Here is a 27,398-nt window from a genome sequence, read left to right on the forward strand (position 1 = left end):
TCTGCCTTTCAATCACAACTTGCTTTTTGTCTATATGACAAAATCAAATGTTGTTTTAATTGCGGCTTAATTCGGAACAATTTTTGACACATAACGATGTATCCATCCACTTGCATCAGAAGCAGGGGCGGACTGGCCACCAGGAGTACCAGGCATTCCCCTGGTTGTCTGCTTGTCAGTTGGTCCAGTTTCAGTTGAACCAACTGAAATCGGACCAACTGAAACCGGTTTCTTTCTTTTTTTCTGTTTGCCGAACCCAGTTGAAATGAATTAGTTGAAATCACAAAGTTCCAACACAAAATGTTAAGGCAACAAGGTTACTTTGTTTAAGCGGAGGTACTCACCCATCCTCCCTGACTCTGGATCCATGGATCAAGGTGGTGGTCCAGGTATGTGGTCATCCAGTCTACGATGCGGGGCACCATGTGGCTCATGTCCTTCTGCACACAATCCACGCAGAGGGCACCTCCGAAGGCAAACAGGCCCACGATGCGTCCCCAGTTGATCCCGTCCCGAAACACCTCGTCCATCACCTTCTCAAAGCTGTTGTAGGCCGTGGCGGGAGTGATGTGGAGCTGGGACAACATGTCGCTGAAGGCCCGCACATAGCGCAGCTCAAACTCGGCCGCCGACTCCCGAAGCGCCTTTTCACTGGCGCTCTCCGGCCCCAGCTGCAGGGTGGGATAGTTGTGCTGAGACAATTTGTAGGTGAGGAAGCAGACCACCATCTCTCTGTTGCTGTGCTCCATGCTGGAAACTGCCAAGCTGCTCGGGAATCAACGTCTTTCTGCTGTTGTGTTTGGTAACAGTCAGTGGGGTAGCGCAATCATTTGTCAGTTGGAAACTGAGAGCATCGTTCAAACGCTGACTCTTGATTGGAGGAGAGCTGTGACGTCACAAAGAGATGGCATGGGGCTGCTGCCCCCGGGGTGCAGGGGTTATGTGGGGGGGATTCCCCTCATCAGTGGCCACTTTATTAGGTTTCTCGTACCGGGTACCTTTCTACTACCAGGTAAGGGAAATTCAGGGGTTGCAGCAACTCAATGGGGAAGCATAAAGTACAGAGTAACAAGAGGGAATGTACACTCAATTCACAATATATACATACAATAAGCAGTCCAATAGTAAAAAAAATATGTATATTGTATATACTGTATTATTAATACTACTATTATTTCAAGTTCAAGTTCAAGTTCAAGAGATTATTTGTCACATACATACAAATACGGTCGTACATATGTGCAGTTAAATGTCATGACACCCTGTGATTACGCACAAGCTCTATAAGCTCGAAAAATACTCAAATGTGCGTAATCAACAAGCGGTGCTCGCGCAGGCGGCCGCAAGGGGCGGCGCCACAAATGCGATTCTGGGTTCTTTAATTATATAATAGGATGAATTGTCTGTGTTGTACTAAATCTATATCTAAATCCTCCTCAATGACACAATAGATAGAAAATTAAAAAAAAAAACTTAACTAACTAAAGCGAGTTACCAAAAAACCCTAAAAATGAAATAAACCTAAACATAAAAGAAATCCCCCCCCAAAAATGACTTTTCTAAATGAAAATAAAAATGTAAAAAAATAAATAAATAAAAAACCTCTTATTGCCTATAATTTTCTCTTGGAGATTCGAGCCCAGGTTAAAAATTCATATTAACACGTTTATAATTCCCAAGTTGTTTGAACTTGTAATCCAACACAGAAGATGTTGTTTACGCTGCATTATAATGCTCCTTGCATCAACCAGACGTACTAGTTCCCCATCAATAGTCACGGGAACGTTTCTACTGGAGATACAAGTCCTCTCACAACCCCAACAGCGAAAAAATAACAGCAGTGTGTGTCTGTATTTGTGTGTGTGTGTATTTGTGTGTGTCTATGTATTCGTGTGTGTATACGTGTGTGTATGTATTCGTGTGTCTGTGTGTTTGTATTCGTGTGTGTGTATTCGTGTGTGTGTGTATGTATTTGTGTGTGTGTGTGTGTGTGTGTGTGTGTGTGTGTGTGTGCGTGTGTGTGTTTTGCGGTCACAACAAGGCTCCCATTAATGTAGAAAGAGTCGTCGTCGTCGTCGTCGTCGTCGTCGTCGTCGTCGTCGTCGTCGTCGTCTAGCAGGATTGGGGACTGACCAGCGGCGCCGGTGGAGACGTCCAGTTCGGCATCGGCGTCGTCGCTGCTCTGCAGCTGGACGACGAGGCGGACGGAGACGCCCTCGACCTCTACGTCGCCACTGAAACGCACGGTTGGTCACCGTGGACGACCCCGAGAAGCACGTCTCCACCATGGAGACCTACATCGCCTACAGAGCCTCGATCACAAGTGGACAGCCCTAAGTCCATCTGTTCACATCTGGCATTAACATCCGTATTCGGCGATCCAATCACAAGTGGAGAGCTCTCAGTCTGTCTGTTCACATCTGGCATTAACATGCGTCTTGGGCGATCCGATCACAAGTGGAAAGCTCTCAGTCCATCTGTTCACATCTGGCATTAACATGCGTCTTGGGCTATCCGATCACAAGTGGACGGAAGTGGACAGCTCTCAGTCCGTCTGTTCACATCTGGCATTAACATGCGTCTTGGGCGATCCGATCACAAGTGGACAGAAGTGGACAGCTCTCAGTCCGTCTGTTCACATCTGGCATTAACATACATCTTGGGTGATCCGATCACAAGTGGACAGAAGTGGACAGCTCTCAGTCCGTCTGTTCACATCTGGCATTAACATGCGTCTTGGGCGATCCGATCACAAGTAGACAGAAGTGTACAGCTCTCAGTCTGTCAGTTCACATCTGGCATTAACATACATCTTGGGTGATCCGATCACAAGTGGAAAGCTCTCCATCCGTCTGTTCACATCTGGCATTAGAATCTGTCTCCACATGTGTCCCAGTCACCACGTGTGATGGGATCTCACTTCAAGATTCAAGATTTTTATTTGTCACATACATATACATACTTTCATACATATATGCAGTGTGGGAGCCATGAATTGGTTTGCTATTAATTGATTTATTATTATCGGGTTTATTGTATATGAATTTATTATGAATTCTTATGATTATGTTTTGGGTTATATTTGGTCAATGAATGAATTTACTATCACGGGTGTGGGATGAATGATTGACAGGCATATGGGCGTCGCTTTAAAAGGCACCAGCTGATCTCCTGCTGAGAATCAGAGTGAGAGGGGGGGTTTGGGGAACCCACACTTTCGTTGATCGCTTTAGTTTGATTTTGTTTATTTGTTTTGATCGCTGTATTATGAGTTAAAGGCACCGTTTATTTAAGTTTCCTTATGTTGATTTAATAAACACCCTTAAACGCATTCGTTGGATTCAGCGCATCAACATTTGTTTGTTTAGAAGCACGTTTTACAATAGGCCCCTTATCATCGCCTCTCAGCGGCTTATTTAGTTTGTTTTGGAGTCGCATACATGCAGTGAAATGTAATGCAACGCACCCGGTGATAACACACAATATGTCCTAGCAAAAAAATGTCTTTCTAATAGACCGACTTACTGACTCCTAAAACGTAATACAGTAAGTTTAATACTTATAGAATAAAATAAAAATATATAGAATAAAATAAAATACAATAAAAATAGAATGAAATAAAATGGAATAGATAGAGGGAAATTGCTTATGTATATACAGATATGTGCATTAAAGTGGCATGTGAATTAAAGTGGAATGTGAATAAAGTGAGGTAGTGTTTGGGATAATACAGCACAGTATACAACAGTACGGCGCAGCAATACGGCATCACGAACAACCCTGAACAGTGATACAGTATGCGGTACAGTATGCTACATACAGTACAGTAGGTAGTGGAGCCTAGTGCATGGCTCAGTTAGGACCCCTGGTGAGGTCAGCGTTGACAGTTCTAATGACTTGAGGGAAGAAACTCCGTCTCAGTCTCTCTGTTCTCGCTGCGTGACTGCGGAGGCGCTTGCCTGACCGCAGCAGCTGAAACAGTCCGTTGTTGGGGTGATGAGGATCCTTCATGATCCTGCGGGCTCTGCTACTACACCTCCTGGTGTATAACTCCTGCAAGGGGGGGAGGGTAGTTCCAGTGGTACGTTCAGCTGAACGCACCACCCTCTGCAGGGCCCGCCTGTCCTGGGCAGTACAGTTCCCAAACCAGGCAGTGATGTTGCCTGTCAGGATGCTCTCCACTGCTCCAGAGTAGAAGGACTTGAGGATCCTCACCGAGACCCGGATTTTCCTCAGCTGCCTGAGGTGGTAAAGACGCTGCCTCGCCTTTCTCACCAGAGTGTCTGTTTGTATAGTCCATGTTAAGTCCTCTGTGATGTGGACTCCCAGATATCCCAAATATCTGGGATACTCCCAGACCTCTTCGCCCTATATGCGAATCAACACGTACGTCGTTTCCAATTGCAAAGAGAAGTATTGTTTTTTATTTTTAAGAAAACTAGAAGTGGCCCAAACAGAGTGCAATAGTATGATAAGAATAATAATAATATGACTACATATTATCGCTATTACTATATCTTACTAATATGAAGTCATATTAGCAATATATGATAGTAATTAATGTTTTTAATAGTGATAATATATGTTATTGAGTACAATCTCATCAAATTCTTCTTCTTATTTTTTATTATAATGATATATAATATTATTATTATTATTCAATTTTTTTTTCTTATTTATTCTTCTTTTAAGAGTCCCTGGACATTGTTGGGGAGGGGGTGTATATTGAAATTCCATAACAGTGTTTCACATTGAAAGTGTGTGTCCTTTTGTGTGTAAACTGTAAAAATAAAAAAGTATAAATAAGAATATTCAAGATGATTACATACCATGGTGCATCTGGAGGGTGCATTTGAAACGTTTGGGAGGGATTTGTTACTATGCATAATGATACAGAGATACAGCCAATGTCATTGGCTCGGTAAATATAGTTGAAATGTCTCCTGCGCTTTCTTCTTGTGTCCAGCTCGCACTTCCCCGAATATGTGTTTCCGTGACGATTAGGTTTGCCCCTATGTCAACATATTTTCAAGCCACATACAGTGGCTCTTGGTGAAAACTGAAAACTGGTGAAAATTCCTGGTGACATTTGCAAGTGTGCTGGACCTGTGTGTGTGTGTGTGTGTGTGTGTGTGTGTGTGTGTGTGTGTGTGTGTGTGTGTGTGTGTGTGTGTGTGTGTGTGTGTGTGTGTGTGTGTGTGTGTGTGTCTGTGCGTGCGTGCGTGTACATAGTGTGTATTGTGTACGTATGTGTGGGTGTCCAAGTGTGTGAGTGGCGCTGCACACTTAAAATTATATTTGTATTGAGATTCTGTCAGATACCTTGCTGATAGATTGTAAGCATTTATTGCTTTACACTACTGAATTGTATAAAACCTCCTCTAACCTTCTTCAGTAAGAGATGATGTGAAATCATCTTCATGTGGCCATTTTTGCTCAAAGCATCCCGACGTGCAAAATTAGGGAGGTGTAAAGACTGCAGCATTAACTCAACACAAATAAAACCTGAACTGGAACTGTGTGTTTAAATCTCCACTTTACACATTTATTGCACTTGTGCAGAATTGATTCCGCACAATAAGCTCTATAAGCTCTAAAAATTCTAAAAAAACTAAAATGTGCGTAATCGATATGAGGTGCTCTCGCAGGCAGCCACAAGGGGCGGCGCCATTATCGCGATTCTGGATCTATAGTTATATAATATAATAATTAAACATACAGAGCAATGGTGCGGTTAAATTAATTTAAAGGAAAAGAAACATTTCTTCCATTAAGTAATAATACACATTAACAACTAGAGAAATATCAAGAGCCCCAAAGGGACATTTCACTTGAACTTGAATTGTAGTAGTTCAGTGACGTCACCTCACCACCAAATGTAAACCTTCTGTACTTGTGTTGTTCCTCTTCTAAAAATAGTTTGGCACATCAAAGAGGATATCAGAAACAACATTTCTAAAATATATTTATTGGAAGCATTTAAATAACTGTACAACCGGCAAAAAAAGAACAAGGCATTCCAAAATAGAAAAATAAATAATAATGAAGATGAATAAATATTGATTTCAAAATGTATGTAAAACAGAATAATATAATCATTGTCCTCTGCTCTAATGCCGATTGTGAACAATGAGCAGGTCGAATAGCGCTCCCGTGAGTAGCACGACCCCGACCAGCGTCCATCTTCTGATACTCTCCTTCGACCTCCTGGCTTTGGCAACCGCATCTCCGCCGAATACCTCCGCAAAGCGGTCCTGTCATGGTGATCAGGAGACGGACAGAGGAAAGAAGATTAGAATGAAATATAGTTTTACATAGCCAGCAGCAGTGTCCACAGTGGTTGTGTCTTGAGTGTCATACAGCAATTGATTCATGTGAAATTCATGTTTTTGAGTCGGTTCAACTAACTTCAGCAAAAACGCTTGAACAACTTTGAATGTCAAGGAACGTTGGCACTCAACTTGGAACTCAAAATATTTGGTCAAAGAGTCAAAGAGAACAAGGCGACTTGCGCCTGCTAAACATCTTGATTCAACCCGTGTAAAACATTAGTTTGTCAGTTTGGGTGTTTGTCTATTTAATTTGGACAGTGAAAAGAAGGACAGAACAAAGAACTTAAAACTTTCTAATTTAACAAGTTTTTTTTTTTGTGATTATAAATTCATAGTTTATTGGTATGCACACATCACCACTTACTGGCTGTTAGGATTGAGTTTGGTTCTCTGCCTTTCAATCACAACTAGCTTTTTGTCTATATGACAAAATCAAATGTTGTTTTAATTGCGGCTTAATTCGGAACAATTTTTGACACATAACGATGTATCCATCCACTTGCATCAGAAGCAGGGGCGGACTGGCCACCAGGAGTACCAGGCATTCCCCTGGTTGTCTGCTTGTCAGTTGGTCCAGTTTCAGTTGAACCAACTGAAATCGGACCAACTGAAACCGGTTTCTTTCTTTTTTTCTGTTTGCCGAACCCAGTTGAAATGAATTAGTTGAAATCACAAAGTTCCAACACAAAATGTTAAGGCAACAAGGTTACTTTGTTTAAGCGGAGGTACTCACCCATCCTCCCTGACTCTGGATCCATGGATCAAGGTGGTGGTCCAGGTATGTGGTCATCCAGTCTACGATGCGGGGCACCATGTGGCTCATGTCCTTCTGCACACAATCCACGCAGAGGGCACCTCCGAAGGCAAACAGGCCCACGATGCGTCCCCAGTTGATCCCGTCCCGAAACACCTCGTCCATCACCTTCTCAAAGCTGTTGTAGGCCGTGGCGGGAGTGATGTGGAGCTGGGACAACATGTCGCTGAAGGCCCGCACATAGCGCAGCTCAAACTCGGCCGCCGACTCCCGAAGCGCCTTTTCACTGGCGCTCTCCGGCCCCAGCTGCAGGGTGGGATAGTTGTGCTGAGACAATTTGTAGGTGAGGAAGCAGACCACCATCTCTCTGTTGCTGTGCTCCATGCTGGAAACTGCCAAGCTGCTCGGGCATCAACGTCTTTCTGCTGTTGTGTTTGGTAACAGTCAGTGGGGTAGCGCAATCATTTGTCAGTTGGAAACTGAGAGCATCGTTCAAACGCTGACGCTTGATTGGAGGAGAGCTGTGATGTCACAAAGAGATGGCATGGGGCTGCTGCCCCCGGGGTGCAGGGGTTATGTGGGGGGGATTCCCCTCATCAGTGGCCACTTTATTTGGTTTCTAGTACCGGGGACCTTTCTACTACCAGGTAAGGGAAATTCAGGGGTTGCAGCAACTCAATGGGGAAGCATAAAGTACAGAGTAACAAGAGAGAATGTACACTCAATTCACAATATATACATACAATAAGCAGTCCAATAGTAAAAAAAAATATATATATATTCTATATATTGTATTATTAATACTACTATTACTACATATTATCTCTATTACCATATATTATTAATATGAACTCATATTAGCAATATATGATATTAATTAATATTTTTTAAATAGTGCATATATATGATATTAATTACTATCACATCACATTCTTCCGATTATTTTTTATTATAATAATATTTAATATTATTTTTATTATTACATTTTTTTTTTCTTATTTATTATTTTTTTGAGAGTCCCTGGACATTGGTGGGGGGCAGGGGTGTATATTCAGATTCCATAACAGTGTTTCACTTTGACTGTTGTGTCTCTCCTTTTGTGTGTAAACTGTAAAAATAAAGATGTATAAATAAAAATATTCAAGATGATAACATACCATGGTGCATCTGGAGGGGGCATTTGAAACGTTTGTGAGGGATTTGTTACTATGCATAATGATACAGAGATACAGCCAATGTCATTGGCTCGGTAAATGTAGTTGAAATGGCTCCTCCGCTTTCTTCTTGTGTCCAGCTCGCATTTTTTGAGCACTTCCCCGGATATGTGTTTCCGTGATGATTAGGTTTGCTCCTATGGCAACATTTTTTGGAGCCACGTACAGTGGCTCTTGGTGAAAACTGAAAATTGGTGAAAATTCCTTGTGAATTGTAAGTGTGCTGGACCTTTGTGTGTTTATGTGTGTGTGTGTGTTTGTGTGTGTGTTGTGTGGTGAGATTATTGAGTAATATAGTTTTCTTGGCCATTGTTCAGGCGATCAAAATGGGTTGGTGGTGTTTCTGTGGTGGGTCGACTGAGGAGAGGTCACCGAGAAGACATATTGATGGGGAGAATGGCATGCTGCCACCCAGAAGGGTTGATAGCTTCTTGGTGATGTTGGTCCAAAATGCTAGGATAGGTGGGCAGAGCAAAAAGGCATGAAAGTAGTCCTCTCTGGTGTCAAGGGAACATTGAGAGCAAATATCTTCATCCACAAAACCCATTTTGAACATTTTGTGTTCCGTGATAAGGGCTCTGTGCAAAATCTTATCTTGGATGAGTTGCATTTTGAATTTGCGGGTCATAGAAAAGGTGTTTTTGCAAATAAGCTTCCACAGGTTGATATCGGTGGGAACAGCAAGGTCTCTTTCTCATTTCATTGTAGGTAAAGATAAGGTGTCGTGTATTTTTAGTAAAAGTTTGTACGTTGTGGAAAAGGGATTTTTCAAGTAACCGATATGAGTGAGTTGTTCAATCATTTCAGGTGGTTGTAGGATGTTGGTCGTCAATTTGATTTTAACTTTTAGAGACTGCTGTAAGTGAAGGAATTGAAGGAAGCCCTGGCCACCGATATTATACCTTTGGGTTAAGGTTGGGAAGGATATAAGCAAATTGTTTTCAAAAATGTGTTCCAGATGAGTATTTCCTTGTCTTTTCCAAGACCTAAAGATTATTGGTCTGTTTTTAACCAGGAAATCTGGGTTGTGCCAGATTGGCGTGAATTTGTTTGGAGATAGAGTGTGACCACTGAGTTTGAGGAATTTCCACCAGGCTGACAGAGTTGTTGCAATAAATGGGTTTTTAAAGCAATTATGTTTCTTTATAGATTCAGTAAGAAATGGGAGATCGGATAATGATAACTCCTGGCATTCAGATTGCTCAATGTCTTGCATTGCACTGCTGCCTCACAGCAAGAAGGTCCTGGGTTCGATTCCCGCCTGGGGCGCTGTTGGCATCGTGCTCCGGTGGGTTATCTCTCAAATAGGAGCCTTTCTGTGTGGAGTTTGCATGTTCTCCCCGTGCTCACATGGGGTTTCCTCCACCTCACGTCAGTAAGGACCCCCACCAAAAACATGCACCCATCATCGTCTGACCAGCGATGGACACTTATCACCTGGTCCCCGGGCGCGTCCACGTATGCTGCCCACTGCTCCTGGCTGTGCCCCCGGAGGAAGGACAAGCCAGGATGGGTCAAAAGCAGAGGATCCATTTCACCGGCCACCATCAACGCATGTGCATGTGTGTGTGTGCAAGCGTGTGTTGTAGTGTGGTGTGTTGCGTGACGAATAAAGACTGTTTCTTCTTCTTTCTTTTCTTCTAGATAGTAGTTTCTAAAGTTTGGGGCTGCTAGGCCTCCCCAGTCTTTGTTTTTCTGTAGTGTTGCTAGTTTAATTTTTGGTTTCTTGTATTTCCAGTAAAATGTGTTGACTATTGAGTCGAGAGTATTCAACCAATGTACTGTTGGTTGCACTGGGGTCATTGAAAATACAAAGTTTATTTTTGGAAGTATATTCATTTTCACTGCTGCTATCCTACCAATTAGTGAGATGGGTATGTTGTTCCATCGAATGAGGACTTCTTCAATGGATTTGACCAATGGAGTGAAGTTAAGGGGAAACAAATCTGATAGACTGGGGGAGATATCAATTCCAAGGTATCTAATATTGCCCGTTGTGATGGTTAAGTGAAGTTTCTGGGTTGCAGCATTACAGTCCCCCCCAATGAGTGGTAAGACCGTGGTTTTAGTCCAATTTATTAAATAGTCTGAGATAGCTGAGAATTTAGATATAAGATTGATTGTAGAGGATTCTGATCCATTGAATGAGGGACTCTCCAAAGGCAAATTTGTTGAGGATTGAAAAGAGTTATGTCCAATTCACTCTATCAAATGCTTTTTCGGCATCCAGAGAGGCAACGATAGTATTTAAATTGTTCCTTTTAGATATGCTCATCAGACTGAATAAACGACGCATATTGCTGGATGAGTGTCTGCCTTTGACAAAGCCTGTTTGATCTGGGTGAATTATAAATGGGATTACTTTTTCCAATTCTGTTGGTTAGTGTTTTACTTATAATCTGAAGGTCGCAATTGATAAGGCTTATGGGTCTGTAACTAGAGGTGAGGGTTGGGTCCTTTTTGGGTTTCAGCAAAACCGACATAAGAGCAGTGTTCATGTGCGGAGGCATGGTTGAGGTTGACTTGACCTCTGTAACCATTCTGATGAATAATGGGGAGATAAGTGGCCAGAAGTGTTTATAAAATTCCACTGGGTAGCCATCTGATCCAGGTGATTTATTGTTGGGCATCGAGAAGAGCGCTTTCCTGACTTCTTCAAGAGTAAGTGGTTGATCTAAGGTGGTAGCCTGTTCTGTCGAAAGTTTAGGAAGGTGGATATCATCAAGGAATGAGTGAATGTTTGATATATTTCATTCATTATCCGAGTGATATAGGTTCTTGTAAAAGTCTCTAAATATGTTACTGATGTCTTGCGGAGAGTATGTCATTCTACCCTGTGAATCTTTGATGGCTGTAATAAGTGATTTTTCTCTTTCACGTTTCAATTGATTGGCAAGAAATTTACCCGATTTGTCATTGAATTCAAAATAATTTGCTCTCGCCCGTGTCATAAGGAATTGTGTCTTTTGATGGATGATAGTTTCAAGTTGAGATGTAATTGTCCTGATCTCATTTGGGATTTGCTCAGAAGATGAGTGGGCTTGTTGGGAATGCAACTCCTTTAGTCTGTGTTGGAGTTTATTTTGTTATCTTGTCCTTTCTTTTTCTTGTGAGTGGAGAATGAAATAATACTTCCTCTTGGAACTGCCTTAGCTGTTTCCCAAAGTAAGGATAGCGATTTTTCTGGGGAGTCATTCAGTTCAATAAAGGAAGTCCATTCTGTTGAAAAGAAATGATTAAATTCTTTATCTGTCAAAAGTGAAGTGTTAAACCGTCACCTGCCGGGAGGATTCCGGTTTGTTTCATTTATCAGGTTGAAACTCATCGGCCCGTGATCGGAAATTACAATAGGGTGGATTTCTGGATTAGTGATTTTGGACAGCGCAGAGTTACTTGTTCAGAAAAGGTCGATTCTAGAGAAACTTTGGTGATGTGGTGAGTAATATGTGTATTCTCTAGGATGTGGGTCATTTGTTCGCCAACAATCCCCAAGAGCAAGATCACTCATGTATTGTTTTATAGTGTCCGAGGAAGGCCAGGATTTGGAAATATTTCTGTTTTGAGAGCGGTCTAAATTTGGATCCAGTACTGTGTTGAAGTCTCATCCCAATATGATAATTGAGAAAATTCTAAAAGTTTTGAAAATATATTGTGAAAGAAATTTGGGTCGTCCTCATTGGTTCCATAAATAATAGCTATGGTTATTTTGATGTTACCTAAAATCCCATTAATCATTATGAAACGCCCTTCTGGGTCTGATGTTGTGGTTTTATTTTGATATGGGATACTTTTATTGATCAATATAGATACACCTATTTTTTTGAGTTGTATCATCCGGAAACATTACATTAAGTCATTTAGCAGACGCTTTTATCCAAAGCGACTTACAAGGGAGAATAACATTCAAGCTCCATTGCGACAGAGATTAGTGTAACAACGACATTCGTGTAACAATAAATACTGCAAGGTGGTGCTCAGTAAACATCCGGTTAACCCATTTAGCTTTGAGTTTGAGGTGCTCAGATGCAGTGAGGTGGGTTTCTTGCAGTAGACAGAAGCTGGGGTTCATCTTGGTGAGGTGAGTTAGGATTTTGCTACGTTTAGCAGGTGAGCCCAAGCCCCTCACCTTCCAACGAACAAACTTAATGGGTGTCATTGAAGCTAGTTAGGGGGTGATGGCACAGTGCATGCAAGGCAATAGTTAGAGTACTGTTCCCCATAGATAAGTCTGGGGTGTCCTCCTTTATATTCCTTTTCTGTTAGGAGGTATGCTGAGTGAACCCAGGTGCAGAGAACAAGGCAGAGGCGGCAAAAATGGAGGTTTACTCAAAACAAGTACAAAAACTGGGCAAAAAAAAATAAGAAGTCTCGGGAGCTTGGAACAAGAGCGTCGTCATGAGGTTAGACAAACTCAAGACTGAGCGCCCGAGGACACAAACGACAGGGTCTAAATAGGGACGACCAAACGAGACACAGGTGAAACATATAACCTAATGAGGCAGGGTAATCAGGAACAGAAATAGGTGAAGCAGAGCAACCTTGAAAAGGCAGTACTGGCGGCATCTAGTGGCCGATAACGGTAGGACCCGGGCAAACCCTGACAGGACCCCCCCCGTCCAGGAACGGCTCCCGACGTTCCTCCAGGGAGTGTCGACGGCGGAAATCCTGGACCAGGGAGGGGTCCAGGATATCCCGGGCCGGAACCCAGGAGTGCTCCTCCGGCCCGTAACCCTCCCAGTCCACCATGTATTGCAGGGGCCCGCGGACCCGGCGGGAGTCCAGGAGCCGGCGGACCGTGTAGGCGGGCCGACAGTCGATGATGCGAGGCGCCGGAGGAGGCCTCGTGGTGGGCGCCAAGGTGCTGGTGACCACCGGTCGGAGCCGCAACACGTGGAAGGTGGACCTGGAACCTCATGGACCTGGGGAGCAGAAGACGGAATGCGGCAGGATTGACCCGCCGCTCGATCTTGAAGGGCCCAACATACCGTGGCGCGAGCTTGCGTGACTCCACCCGTAATGGAAGGTCCCTGGTGGACAGCCAGACTCTCTGGCCCGGACGGAGCATAGGCGCTGGTCTGCGCCGTCGGTTGGCCTGGATCCGCTGCTGCCGGGATGTCCTCAGCAGGGCCTGACGAGCCCTCTGCCAGGTCCGTCGGCACCGCTGGATGAACCGCTGGGCTGAAGGCACTCCCACCTCCGCCTCCTGCTACAGAGGAGGTACGTACCCGAACTGGCACTCAAACGGGGACATGCCAGTGGAAGAGCAGCGCAGAGTGTTGTGAACGTATTCCGCCCACACTCGACGGTCGCTCCAGGAGGCAGGGATGGAGGACACGAGGCACCTCAGTGTTGTCTCCAGGTCCTGGTTAACCCGCTCCGTCTGGCCATTGGATTGAGGGTGGAAACCGGAGGACAGGCTGACGGAGGCGCCGTGGAGCTGGTGAAACGCTTTCCAGAACCGGGATGCAAACTGAGGACCGCGGTCTGACACCACGTCCAGGGGCAGGCCGAACACCCTGAAAACGTGCTGCACCATGAGCTCAGCAGTTTCCAGAGCTGAGGGGAGCTTGGGCAGAGGAATAAAGCGGCAGGCCTTGGAGAACCGGTCCACAACGACGAAGATGACGGTGTGGCCCCGAGCCGGTGGAAGGCCGGTGATGAAGTCCACTGAGAGGTGTGACCAGGGCCGACTGGGGATGGGAAGGGGATGCAGCAGCCCCATGGGACGCGGCCGGGGGTTCTTGTTCTGGGTGCAGATGGTGCAGGCAGCGACAAAGGACCAGACATCCTGATCCATGGTAGGCCACCAGAAACGCCTGCGGAGGAACTCGAGGGTCCTGGAGATCCCCTGGTGGCCAGTGAGGCGGGATGAATGCCCCCATTGCAGGACTTGTGATCGGACAGCCTTCGGGACAAACAGGTGACCCGGGGGCCCGTTGCCGGGATCCGCCTCCCTCCTTTGGGCCTGTGTCTCGATTCCCCAGCGGACCGGAGCCAAGATGCGGGAGCTCTGGAGAATGGGCTCGGGGAGATCAAACCGCTCAGGAGGGTCGAACTGTCTGGAGAGAGCGTCGGGCTTGAGGTTCTTGGAGCCGGGACGATAAAACAACGCTCTTGTTCCAAGCTCCTGAGACTTGTTTGTTTTTGCCCAGTTTTGAGTAAACCTCTATTTTTGCCACCTCGCCTCTGCACCTGGGTTCACTCAACATACCTCCTAACAGCAAGACTGAGCCACAACATGGACACAGCAGAGAGTCAGCCTCCAGAGGTGGAACGCCTGCGGGTGGCCTTGACGAACCAGGGGACTACGATTGGCCGTCATGAGGGGTTCTCCAACAGGTCCTGGACAACCTGCAGACGCTTGCCCAGGCCGTCCAGCAGAGCCAGGCACAGGCTCCACCTATGGCCCCTGCGCCAGCGCTGCCTCCCATGGACCCGCGTCCTCCAGATCACCGCAAACCACGACTGCCAGCGCCAGAGAGGTACGACAGTAAACCAGGAGGTTGTCGTGGTTTTTTGACACAATGCTCCCTGGCTTTCGAGCTCCAGCCTTCACAGTTCCCCACCCAGCGCTCACAGGTGGCATACGTGGTCACGCTACTCACAGGCAAAGCACTCTCCTGGGCCACAGCCATCTGGAATCAGCAAACTCCGGCCTGCCCCAGCTACCAGGCTTTTGCCGGGGAGATGCGCCGAGTGTTTGACCACTCGGTCAGTGGGAGGGAGGTGTCGACACGGCTACTCCGGCTCCGCCAGGGGGGACAGAGCGTAGCGGACTACGCCATCGCATTCCGCACCCTGGCAGTGGCGTCTGGATGGAACAGCGAGGCACTCATCGCGGCCTTCCAGGAGGGTCTCAATGAGGGTGTCAAGGACGAGCTGGCATCCCGGGAGGCGCAGCAGGACCTGGACACACTCATCGAAACAGCGATTCGGGTGGACAACCGCCTCCGGGAGAGACAAGGGGAACGCTGTTTTTCCGCTTCACCAATACCAGCTCGCAGAGCAGCTCTGGGGACGAGGCCTCCCGAGCATCTCCGGGCTGTCCCGAGCCCGCCTCCAGCATCGATGGAGGAGCCGATGCAAGTAGGCAGCACACGGCTCTCTCGGTCCGAACGTGACCGGCGGATGAGGGAGCGCTGCTGCTTGTACTGTGGGATCCCGGGGCATTTCCGTTCTTCCTGCCCTGAGCTCTCGGGAAAAGCCAACTCTCATCCAGGGTAGGGAGAGCTGTGACGAGGCCAACCTTGTCTCCCGAGCTCTAGGCGACCGGGGTCCTGCTGGCTGCAGGACAACAAATAAGAAGTCTCGGGAGCTTGGAACAAGAGCGTTGTCATGAGGTTAGACAAACTCAAGACTGAGCACCCGAGGACACAAACGACAGGGTCTAAATAGGGACGACCAAACGAGACACAGGTGAAACATATAACCTAATGAGGCAGGGTAATCAGGAACAGAAATAGGTGAAGCAGAGCAACCTTGAAGAGGCAGTACTGGCAGCATCTAGTGGCCGATGCCTGTAGGACCCTGGCGAACCCTGACATTTTCGTTGCCATAGTATTGTAGGAAGTTTGTAGGGATACATAACTAAACAAACAACTGACGAGTAGACAAAGAAAAACACAGAACATTGCTGGATTACACATACATACAGTGAAAGACAGTATAGAGTGAGAGTGATAGGAGAAGTAAGGAGAGAGGGATTAGGGAGGTGAGATGATGAGAGAAGGAAGGAGGGGGAACTAGGAAGGTGAGATGAGAGTGAGCAATAATTTAGATCCTGACATAGAGAGCATGCCTATTCCTACATCTTGCAGTATATAATAACTGGAATTACAAGAATACATGCATTATGATGTGACCCAGAATAACCAGGGTTCAAACCTTCTTCTTCTTCAGTAAGAGATGATGCGAAATCATCTTCATCTGGCCATATTTGCTCAAAGCATCCCGACGTGCAAAATTAGGGAGGTGTCAAGACTGCAGCAATAACTCAACACAAATAAAACCTGAACTGGAACTGTGCTTTTAAATCTCCACTTTACACATTTAATGCACTTGTGCAGAATTGATTCCGCACAATAAGCTCTATAAGCTCTAAAAATACGACAAATACTAAAATGTGCGTAATCGATATGGGGTGCTCGCGCAGGCAGCCGCAAGGGGCGGCGCCACAATCGCGATTCTGGATCTATCGTTATTTAATAGAATAATCTAACATACAGAGCAATAAGCGTTGTTCAAAACGCTTGAACAACTTTGAATGTCAAGGAACGTTGGCCCTCAACTTGGAACTCAAAATGTTTTGCTCAAAGAGTCAAAGAGAACAAGGCTACTTGCGCCTGCCTGGGGAGGGGGTGTATATTCAAATTCTATACCAGTGTTTCACTTTGAAAGTGTGTGTCCTTTTGTGTGCAAACTGTTAAAATAAAACAGTATAAATAAGAATATTCAAGATGATAACATACATGGTGCATCTGGAGGGTGCATTTGAAACGTTTGGGAGGGATTTGTTACTATGCATAATGATACAGAGATACAGCCAATGTCATTGGCTCGGTAAATATAGTTGAAATGGCTCCTCCGCTTTCTTCTTGTGTCCAGCTCGCATTTTTTGAGCACTTCCCCGAATATGTGTTTCCGTGACGATTAGGTTTGCTCCTATGGCAACATTTTTTCGAGCCATATACAGTGGCTCTTGGTGAAAACTAAAAACTGGTGAAAATTCCTGGTGAAATTGCAAGTGTGCTGGACCTGTTTCTGTGTGTGTGTGTGTGTGTGTGTGTGTGTGTGTGTGTGTGTGTGTGTGTGTGTGTGTGTGTGTGTGTGCGTGCGTGTACATAGTCTGTATTGTGTACGTATGTGTGGGTGTCCAAGTGTGCGAGTGGCGCTGCACACTTAAAATTACATGTGTCTTGAGATTCTGTCAGATACATTGCTGATAGATTGTAAGCATTTATTGCTTTACACTACTGAATTGTATAAAACCTCCTCTAACCTTCTTCAGTAAGAGATGATGTGAAATCATCTTCATGTGGCCATTTTTGCTCAAAGCATCCTTATGTGTGTTAGGCCCACGGCCTCCCAGCGCCACTAGAGGCCGCCCTTGCCCCATATGCAGCTCCCTACTCAGGCCCAATTGCACACACCTGGGATCAATTACCTGCACAGTATTTAGCCTCAGCTTCCTAGCCATTCCTTGCCAGACCGTCAACTAGCTTTCCCCGAGTTGTATCGCTATTGGCTCCCTTCCAAGTTCCTCGTTCCTAGTTTATGTCTTGTTGTCTCGCCTTCCCCCTACCTGCTTGTCTCCTCTCGTCAACCAAGTCTGTCTCTCCAAATCCAGCCAGCCCGTTTACCTGCCTGTCTCCGCTCGTCGCCCAAGGCTCTCCGTCCATCTCCATCCAGCCTGGTTCCCGGTCTCTCCACCCGGATCCTGGGCCCCATCTCCTGGTCATCACCATCCCTGCCCTGCCCTGCTCCATCCCCACCCGACCGGGTCCCCCCGGCCATCTCCACCGTCCCGGTTAATAAACATCCCTTGCCTGCCTCCCGTCTCCCTGTGTCGTGCGTGGGTCCCTCCTAGTTCTGGTCGTGACAACCTCAAACAGTCACACTCCAAACTCCACTATGGCCAAGACCAAAGAGCTGTCAAAGGACACCAGAAACAAAATTGTAGACCTGCACCAGGCTGGGAAGACTGAATCTGCAATAGGTAAGCAGCTTGTTGTGAAGAAATCAACTGTGGGAGCAATTATTAGAAAATGGAAGACATACAAGACCACTAATAATCTCCCTCGATCTGGGGCTCCACGCAAGATCTCACCCCGTGGGGTCAAAATGATCACAAGAACGGTGAGCAAACATCCCAGAACCACACGGGGGGACCTAGTGAATGACCTGCAGAGAGCTGGGACCAAAGTAACAAAGGCTTCCATCAGTAACACACTACGCCGCCAGGGACTCAAATCCTGCAGTGCCAGACGTGTCCCCCTGCTTAAGCCAGTACATGTCCAGGCCAATCTGAAGTTTGCTAGAGAGCATTTGGATGATCCAGAAGAGGATTGGGAGAATGTCATATGGTCAGATGAAACCAAAATAGAACTTTTTGGTAAAAACTCAACTTGTCGTGTTTGGAGGAGAAAGAAAGCTGAGTTGCATCCAAACGACACCATACCTACTGTGAAGCATGGGGGTGGAAACATCATGCTTTGGGGCTGTTCTTCTGCAAAGGGACCAGGACGACTGATCTGTGTAAAGGAAAGAATGAATGGGGCCGTGTATCGTGAGATTTTGAGTGAAAACCTCCTTCCATCAGCAAGGGCAACGAAGGAGTGGCTTCATAAGAAGCATTTCAAGGTCCTGGAGTGGCCTAGCCAGTCTCCAGATCTCAACCCCATAGAAAATCTTTGGAGGGAGTTGAAAGTCCGTGTTGCCCAGCGACAGCCGCAAAACATCACTGCTCTAGAGGAGATCTGCATGGAGGAATGGGCCAAAATAGCAGCAACAGTGTGTGAAAACCTTGTGAAATCTTAAAGAAAACGTTTGACCTCTGTCATTGCAAACAAAGGGTATATAACAAAGTATTGAGATGAACTTTTGTGTGATTTTCTGGATTTTTTTTTCTCATTTTGTCTCTCATAGTTGGGGTTTACCGATGATGAAAATAACAGGCCTCTCTCATCTTTTTAAGTGGGAGAACTTGCACAATTGGTGGCTGACTAAATACTTTTTTGCCCCAGTGTATGCAGTTAAATGTCATGACACCCGGTGATTACGCACAAGCTCCATTCGCTCGAAAAATACTCAAATGTGCGTAATCAACACGCGGTGCTCGCGCAGGCGGCCGCAAGGGGCGGCGCCACAATCGCGATTCTGGGTTCTATAATTATATAATAGGATGAATTGTCTGTGTTGTACTAAATATATATCGAAATCCTCCTCAATGAAACAATAGATAGAAAATTAAAAAAAAAACTTAACTAACTACACCTAGTTACCAAAAAACCCTTAAGATAAAATAAACCTAAACATAAAAGAAATCCCCCCCCAAAAATGACTTTTCTCAATGAAAATAAAAATGTAAAAAAATAAATAAATAAAAAACCTCTTATTGCCTATAATTTTCTCTTGGAGATTCCAGCCCAGGTTAAAAATTCATATTGACACGTTTATAATTCCCAAGTTGTTTGAACTTGTAATCCAACACAGAAGATGTTGTTTACGCTGCATTATAATGCTCCCTGCATCAACCAGACGTACTAGTTCCCCATCAATAGTCACGGGAACGTTTCTACTGGAGATACAAGTCCTCTCACAACCCCAACAGCGAAAAAATAACAGCAGTGTGTGTCTGTATTTGTGTGTGTGTGTATTTATTCGTGTGTGTGTATTCGTGTGTGTGTGTGTGTGTGTGTGTTTGTGTGTGTGTGTGTGTGTGTGTGTGTGTGTGTGTGTGTGTGTTGCGGTCACAACAAGGCTCCCAATTATGTAGAAAGAGGCGTCGTCGTCGTCGTCGTCACGGTAACGGCGTCCGTCTAGCAGGATTGGGGACTGACCAGCGGCGCCGGTGGAGACGTCCAGTCCGGCATCGGCGTCGTCGCTGCTCAAGCGGCTGCAGCTGGACGTCGAGGCGGACGGAGACGCCCTCGACCTCTACGTCGCCACGGAAACGCACCACCCGTTGGTCACCGTGGACGACCCCGAGAAGCACGTCTCCACCATGGAGACCTACATCGCCTACAGAGCCTCCACCAAGGCGCGATGGGATGCTATCACAAGTGGACAGCCCTAAGTCAGTCTGTTCACACCAGGCATTAACATGCCTCTTGGGCGATCCCATCACAAGTGGACAGCTCTAAGTCCGTCTGTTCACGTCTGGCATTAACATGAGTCTTGTGCGATCCGATCACAAGTGGACAGCTCTAAGTCCATCTGTCCATTCCTGCCAGTAACATGCGTCTTAGGTGATCCGATCACAAGTGGACAGCTCTAAGTCAGTCTGTTCACGTCTGGCATTAACATGCATCTTGGGCTATCCGATCACAAGTGGACAGCTCTAAGTCCATCTGTCCATTCCTGCCATTAACATGCGTCTTGGGTGATCTGATCACAAGTGGACAGCCCTAAGTCCGTCTCCTCACACCTGCCATTAACACGCGTCTTAGGTGATCCGATCACAAGTGGACAGCTCTAAGTCAGTCTGTTCACGTCTGGCATGAACATGCCTCTTGGGCAATCCGATCACAAGTGGACAGCTCTAAGTCCGTCTGTTCACACCTGGCATTACCATGCGTCTTGGGTGATCCGATCACAAGTGGACAGCTCTCAGTCGGTCTGTTCACATCTGGCATTAACATGCGTCTTGGGCGATCCCATCATAAGTGGACAGAAGTGGACAGCTCTAAGTCCGTCTGTTCACATCTGGCATTAACATACATCTTGGGTGATCCGATCACAAGTGGACAGAAGTGGACAGCTCTAAGTCCGTCTGTTCACACCTGGCATTAACATGCGTCTTGGGTGATCCGATCACAAGTGGAAAGCTCTCCATCCGTCTGTTCACATCTGGCATTAGAATCTGTCTCCACATGTGTCTCAGTCACAACGTGTGATGGGATCTCACTTCTTCGCTCTATATGCGAATCAACACGTACGTCGTTTCCAATTGCAAAGAGAAGTGATATTTTTTATTTTTAAGAAAACTAGAAGTGGCCCAATCAGAGTGCAATAGTATGATAAGAATAATAATAATATGACTACATATTATCGCTATTACTATATCTTACTAATATGAACTCATGTTAGCAATATATGATAGTAATTAATGTTTTTTAATAGTGATAATATATGTTATTGAGTACAATCTCATCAAATTCTTCTGATTATTTTTTATTATAATGATGTATAATATTATTATTATTATTATTCTATTTTTTTTTCTTATTTATTCTTCCCTCCTCCCTGGACATTGTTAGGGAGGGGATGTATGTTCAAATTCCATAACAGTTTTTCACTTTGAAAGTGTGTGTCCTTTTGTGATACAGATACAGCCAATGTCAGTGTCCCGGTAAATATAGTTGAAATGGCTCCTCCGCTTTCTTCTTGTGTCCAGCTCGCATTTTTTGAGCACTTCCCCGAATATGTGTTTCCGTGACGATTAGGTTTGCCCCGATGTCAACATATTTTCAAGCCAAATACGGTGGCTCTTGGTGAAAACTAAAAACTGGTGAAAATTCCTGGTGAAATTGCAAGTGTGCTGGACCTGTTTCTGTCTGTGTGTGTGTGTGTGTGTGTGTGTGTGTGTGTGTGTGTGTGTGTGTGTGTGTGTGTGTGTGTGCGTGCGTGCGTGTACATAGTGTGTATTGTGTACGTATGTGTGGGTGTCCAAGTGTGTGAGTGGCGCTGCACACTTAAAATGATATGTTTCTTGAGATTCTGTCAGATACCTTGCTGATAGATTGTAAGCATTTATTGCTTTACACTACTGAATTGTATAAAACCTCCTCTAACCTTCTCCAGTAAGAGATGATGTGAAATCATCTTCATGTGGCCATTTTTGCTCAAAGCATCCCAACGTGCAAAATTAGGGAGGTGTGAAGACTGCAGCATTAACGCAACACAAATAAAACCTGAACTGGAACTGTGTGTTTAAATCTCCACTTTACACATTTATTGCACTTGTGCAGAATTGATTCCGCACAATCAGCTCAATTAGCTCTAAAAATACTACAAATACTAAAATGTGCGTAATCGATATGGGGTGCTCGCGCAGGCAGCCACAAGGGGCGGCGCCATAATCGCGATTCTGGATCTATAGTTATATAATAGAATAATTAAACATACAGAGCAATGGTGCGGTTAAATTAATTTAAAGTAAAAAAACATTTCTTCCATTAAGTAATAATGCACATTAACAACTAGAGAAATATAAAGGGTCACAAAGGGACATTTCCCTGCATATATGTATGACCGTATAATAATCTCTTGAACTCGAACTTGAATTGTAGTAGTTCAGTGACGTCACCTCACCACCAAATGTAAACCTTCTGTACTTGTGTTGTTCCTCTTCTAAAAATAGTATGGCACATCAAAGAGGATATCAGAAACAACATTTCTAAAACATAATTATTGGATGCATTTAAATAACTGTACAACCGGCAAAAAAAGAACAAGGCATTCCAAAATAGAAAAAGAAATAATAATGAAGATGAATAAATATTTATTTCAAAATGTATGTAAAACAGAATAATATAATCATTGTCCTCTGCTCTAATGCCGATTGTGAACAATGAGCAAGTCGAATAGCGCTCCCGTGAGTAGCACGACCCCGACCAGCGTCCATCTTCTGATACTCTCCTTCGACCTCCTGGCTTTGGCAACCGCATCTCCGCCGAACACCTCCGCAAAGCGGTCCTGTCATGGTGATCAGGAGACGGACAGAGGAAAGAAGATTAGAATGAAATATAGTTTTACATAGCCAGCAGCAGTGTCCACAGTGGTTGTGTCTTGAGTGTCATACAGCAATTGATTCATGTGAAATTCATGTTTTTGAGTCGGTTCAACTAACTTCAGCAAAAACGCTTGAACAACTTTGAATGTCAAGGAGCGTTGGCCCTCAACTTGGAACTCAAAATGTTTTGCTCAAAGAGTCAAAGAGAACAAGGCGACTTGTGCCTGCTAAACATCTTGATTCAACCCGTGCACAACATTAGTTTGTCAGTTTGGGTGTTTGTCTATTTAATTTGGACAGTGACAAGAAGGACAGAACAAAGAACTTAAAACTTTCTAATTTAACAAGTTATTTTTTTTTTGTGATTATAAATTCATAGTTTATTGGTATGCACACATCACCACTTACTGGCTGGTGGATTGAGTTTGGTTCTCAGCCTTTCTATCACAACTTGCTTTTTGTCTATATGACAAAATTAAAAGTTGTTTTAGTTGCGGCTTAATTCGGAACAATTTTTGACACATAACGATGTATCCATCCACTTGCATCAGAAGCAGGGGCGGACTGGCCACCAGGAGTACCAGGCATTCCCCTGGTTGTCTGCTTGTCAGTTGGTCCGGTTTCAGTTGAACCAACTGAAATCGGACCAACTGAAACCGGGTCGGTTTCATTCTTTTTTTCTGTTTGCCGAACCCAGTTGAAATGAATTAGTTGAAATCACAAAGTTCCAACACAAAATGTTAAGGCAACATGGTTACTTTGTTTAAGTGGAGGAACTCACCCATCCTCCCTGACTCTGGATCCATGGATCAAGGTGGTGGTCCAGGTATGTGGTCATCCAGTCTACGATGCGGGGCACCATGTGGCTCATGTCCTTCTGCACACAATCCACGCAGAGGGCACCTCCGAAGGCAAACAGGCCCACGATGCGTCCCCAGTTGATCCCGTCCCGAAACACCTCGTCCATCACCTTCTCAAAGCTGTTGTAGGCCGTGGCGGGAGTGATGTGGAGCTGGGACAACATGTCGCTGAAGGCCCGCACATAGCGCAGCTCAAACTCGGCCGCCGACTCCCGAAGCGCCTTTTCACTGGCGCTCTCCGGCCCCAGCTGCAGGGTGGGATAGTTGTGCTGAGACAATTTGTAGGTGAGGAAGCAGACCACCATCTCTCTGTTGCTGTGCTCCATGCTGGAAACTGCCAAGCTGCTCGAGCATCAACGTCTTTCTGCTGTTGTGTTTGGTAACAGTCAGTGGGGTAGCGCAATAATTTGTCAGTTGGAAACTGAGAGCATCGTTCAAACGCTGAAGCTTGATTGGAGGAGAGCTGTGACATCACAAAGAGATGGCATGGGGCTGCTGCCCCCGGGGTGCAGGGGTTATGTGGGGGGGATTCCCCTCATCAGTGGCCACTTTATTAGGTTTCTAGTACCGGGTACCTTTCTACTACCAGGTAAGGGAAATTCAGGCGTTGCAGCAACTCAATGGGGAAGCATAAGGTACAGAGTAACAAGAGGGAATGTACACTCAATTCACAATATATACATACAATAAGCAGTCCAACAGTAAAAAAAATATATATATATATTCTATATATTGTATTATTAATACTACTATTACTACATATCATCACTATAACTATATCTTAGTAATATTAACTCATATTAGCAATATATGATAGTAATTAATATTTTTTAATAGTGCTAATATATGTTATTAATTACTATCACATCATATTCTTCTCATTTTTTATTATAATAATATATAGTATTATTATTATTATAATTTTTTTTTTTTTCTTATTTATTCTTCTTTTGAGCGTCCCTGGTTGTTGACCAATCACTAGACTGCGATGCTATCATGTGACCAGTGTGAGCCATCATTTGCGCATGCGCGAGTGTTGCAGCGATGATAAAAAAATACAGTTTTTTACAAAATGATTCCACAACAATGGATCGATCTGGATCAAACTTTGACGACGGCATTTTGGGACTGACCCAAATACATATTTTATTCATCTTGTCTTGTGAGATCTACGACTGCTGACATCAGTTTTTCATTAACAATAAAAATAGGGCTAAGGCCCATTCGGGCTGGACCTCTAGTAATAATAATAATAATAATAATAATAATAATAATAATAGTAATAATAATAATAATAATAATAACAATAAAAATCATGATAATGAAAATTAATTAAAATATGAGAAAATTATATTATTTGAAACATAAACTTTGATCCTTATATCAAACTATCTTATATCAAAGGCCTGCTTGTCTTATTTTGCTTTTTCGCACGCCCCCGTGCAATTCCTCTGCGCCCCACTAGAGGTCGTGCCCCACAGTTTGAATACCAATAAATAAATGAAGACTATAATGAAATGTGTTGAGTAGAATAGAACGGAATAGAGTGTTGGTCGTTCGAAGCCTTTGTTTGGCATAATGGGATTTTTTTTGCCTTTGAGGTTTGAGATTTGTGGGATCTGGCTCTGAATAGAGAATATATATATGGAGCTATGTGATCTGAAACCTGGACTGAAAGAGAGGTAGAGAGAGAGAGAGGGAGAGAGAGAGAGAGAAAGAAAGATTGCGTACACATGTGTGTAGGCTATGTGTGTTTCTGCAAGAGTCAGTTTGGGTTGGAAAAAAAAATGTCCATGAAATGATACATCAACTCGGGTCGATATGGGCACAGCAGGAAGAACACACACACACACACACACACACATAGACAAACAGACGGTCCGTTAAGTGCCAGTGAGGGGTCTATTTCAGGACAGGAAGAATGGCAGGTTGGCAGATGCCAGAGGGTCCAGGTTTCCACTGAGGAGTGGTGGGGGGAGGATGATGCCACTGGCAGACCCTTTAAATTTTGAAAGAACCACCAAAGGCCAAATAGGCCTAGTGGCAAACTTTGACTGACGTTTATTAAATGTTATTTTCACTCCATCCCCGTCCCCCCGATTCAAGTAATTAATAGGGGGAAGAGTGGTTACCTTCCTTATCCATTTGTTCCACTTATTAGAATGTGCTGACAAAACTATTTTGACTGCCGTGAAAATGTTGGCCCAAGGGTCAAAATTGCGAAAGAGGTTGTTGTTTTTTTTCATCACGAATGTCGAGGCCGTCAGAGGATGGAAAATGGAGTCAATCAGTGAGACGACAACAGCGGCTTATGAAGATCAGACCTCTGTCTTAGTAGGCATTACAGCTGCCCTGGGACCTGTGTGTGTGTGTGTGTGTGTGTGTGTGTGTGTGTGTGTGTGTGTGTGTGTGTGTGTGTGTGTGTTGTGTGGTGAGATTATTGAGTAATATAGTTTTCTTGGCCATTGTTCAGGCGATCAAAATGGGTTGGTGGTGTTTCAGTGGTGGGTCGACTGAGGAGAGGTCACCTAGAAGACATATAGACGGGGAGACTGGAATGCTGCCACCCAGAAGGGTTGATAGCTTCTTGGTGATGTTGGTCCAGAATGCTAGGATAGGTGGGCAGAGCCAAAAGGCATGAAAGTAGTCATCTCCGGTATCAAGGGAACATTGAGAGCAAATATCTTCATCCACAAAACCCATTTTGAACATTTTGTGTTCCGTGATATGGGCTCTGTGCAAAATCTTATCTTGGATCAGTTGCATTTTGAATTTGCGGGTCATAGAAAAGGTGTTTTTGCAAATAAGCTTCCACAGGTTGATATCGGTGGGAACAGCAAGGTCTCTTTCTCATTTCATTGTAGGTAAAGATAAGGTGTCGTGAATTTTTAGTAAAAGTTTGTACATTGTGGAAAAAAGATTTTTCAAGTGACCGATATGAGTGAGTTGTTCAATCATTTCAGGTGGTTGTAGGATGTTGGTCGTCAATTTGATTTTAACTTTTAGAGACTGCTGTAAGTGAAGGAATTGAAGGAAGCCCTGGCCACCGATATTATACCTTTGGGTTAAGGTTGGGAAGGATATAAGCAAATTGTTTTCAAAAATGTGTTCCAGATGAGTATTTCCCTGTCTTTTCCAAGACCTTAAGATTATTGGTCTGTTTTTAACCAGGAAATCTGGGTTGTGCCAGATTGGCGTGAATTTGTTTGGAGATAGTGTGACCACTGAGTTTGAGGAATTTCCACCAGGCTGACAGAGTTGTTGCGATAAATGGGTTTTTAAAGCAATTATGTTTCTTTATAGATTCAGTAAGGAATGGGAGATTGGATAATGATAACTCCTGGCATTCAGATTGCTCAATGTCCCGCCATCCATGGGCCAAATGTTGCTGTGGTTGTAACCATTTAATTATAAATTGAAGATGGTTTGCTAGATAGTAGTATCTAAAGTTTGGGGCTGCTTGTCCCCAGTCGTTGTTTTTCTGTCGTGTTGTTAGTTTAATTTTTGGTTTCTTGTATTTCCAATAAAATTTGTGACTATTGAGTCGAGAGTATTCAACCAATGTACTGTTGGTTGCACTGGGGTCTTTGAAAATACAAAGTTTATTTTTGGAAGTATATTCATTTTCACTGCTGCTATCCTACCAATTAGTGAGATGGGTACGTTGTTCCATCGAATGAGGTCTTCTTCAATGGATTTGAGCAATGGAGTGAAGTTAAGGGGAAACAAATCTGATAGATTAGGGGAGATATGAAAACCATGGTATCTAATATTGCCCGTTGTGAT

General features: G+C 44.5%; 2 protein-coding genes across 2 annotated transcripts; both read right to left on the reverse strand.

Moving 5' to 3' along the window:
- Nucleotides 1–6,110: 6,110 nt before the first annotated feature.
- LOC307233538 (bcl-2-like protein 1) lies at nucleotides 6,111–7,470 on the reverse strand (the record flags this gene model as incomplete). Its single annotated transcript, XM_080004876.1, has 2 exons — nucleotides 6,111–6,254; nucleotides 7,066–7,470. 2 exons carry the CDS (start codon nucleotides 7,468–7,470, stop codon nucleotides 6,111–6,113), a joined length of 549 nt encoding a protein of 182 aa, XP_079861002.1.
- A 15,101-nt stretch (nucleotides 7,471–22,571) lies between these two features.
- Nucleotides 22,572–23,938, reverse strand: LOC307233539 (bcl-2-like protein 1; the record flags this gene model as incomplete). Its single annotated transcript, XM_080004877.1, has 2 exons — nucleotides 22,572–22,715; nucleotides 23,534–23,938. 2 exons carry the CDS (start codon nucleotides 23,936–23,938, stop codon nucleotides 22,572–22,574), a joined length of 549 nt encoding a protein of 182 aa, XP_079861003.1.
- Nucleotides 23,939–27,398: the final 3,460 nt, after the last annotated feature.

The sequence above is a fragment of the Zeus faber genome (assembly GCF_960531495.2).
Source record: "Zeus faber genome assembly, chromosome: 8".
NCBI classification, from domain to species: domain Eukaryota; kingdom Metazoa; phylum Chordata; class Actinopteri; order Zeiformes; family Zeidae; genus Zeus; species Zeus faber.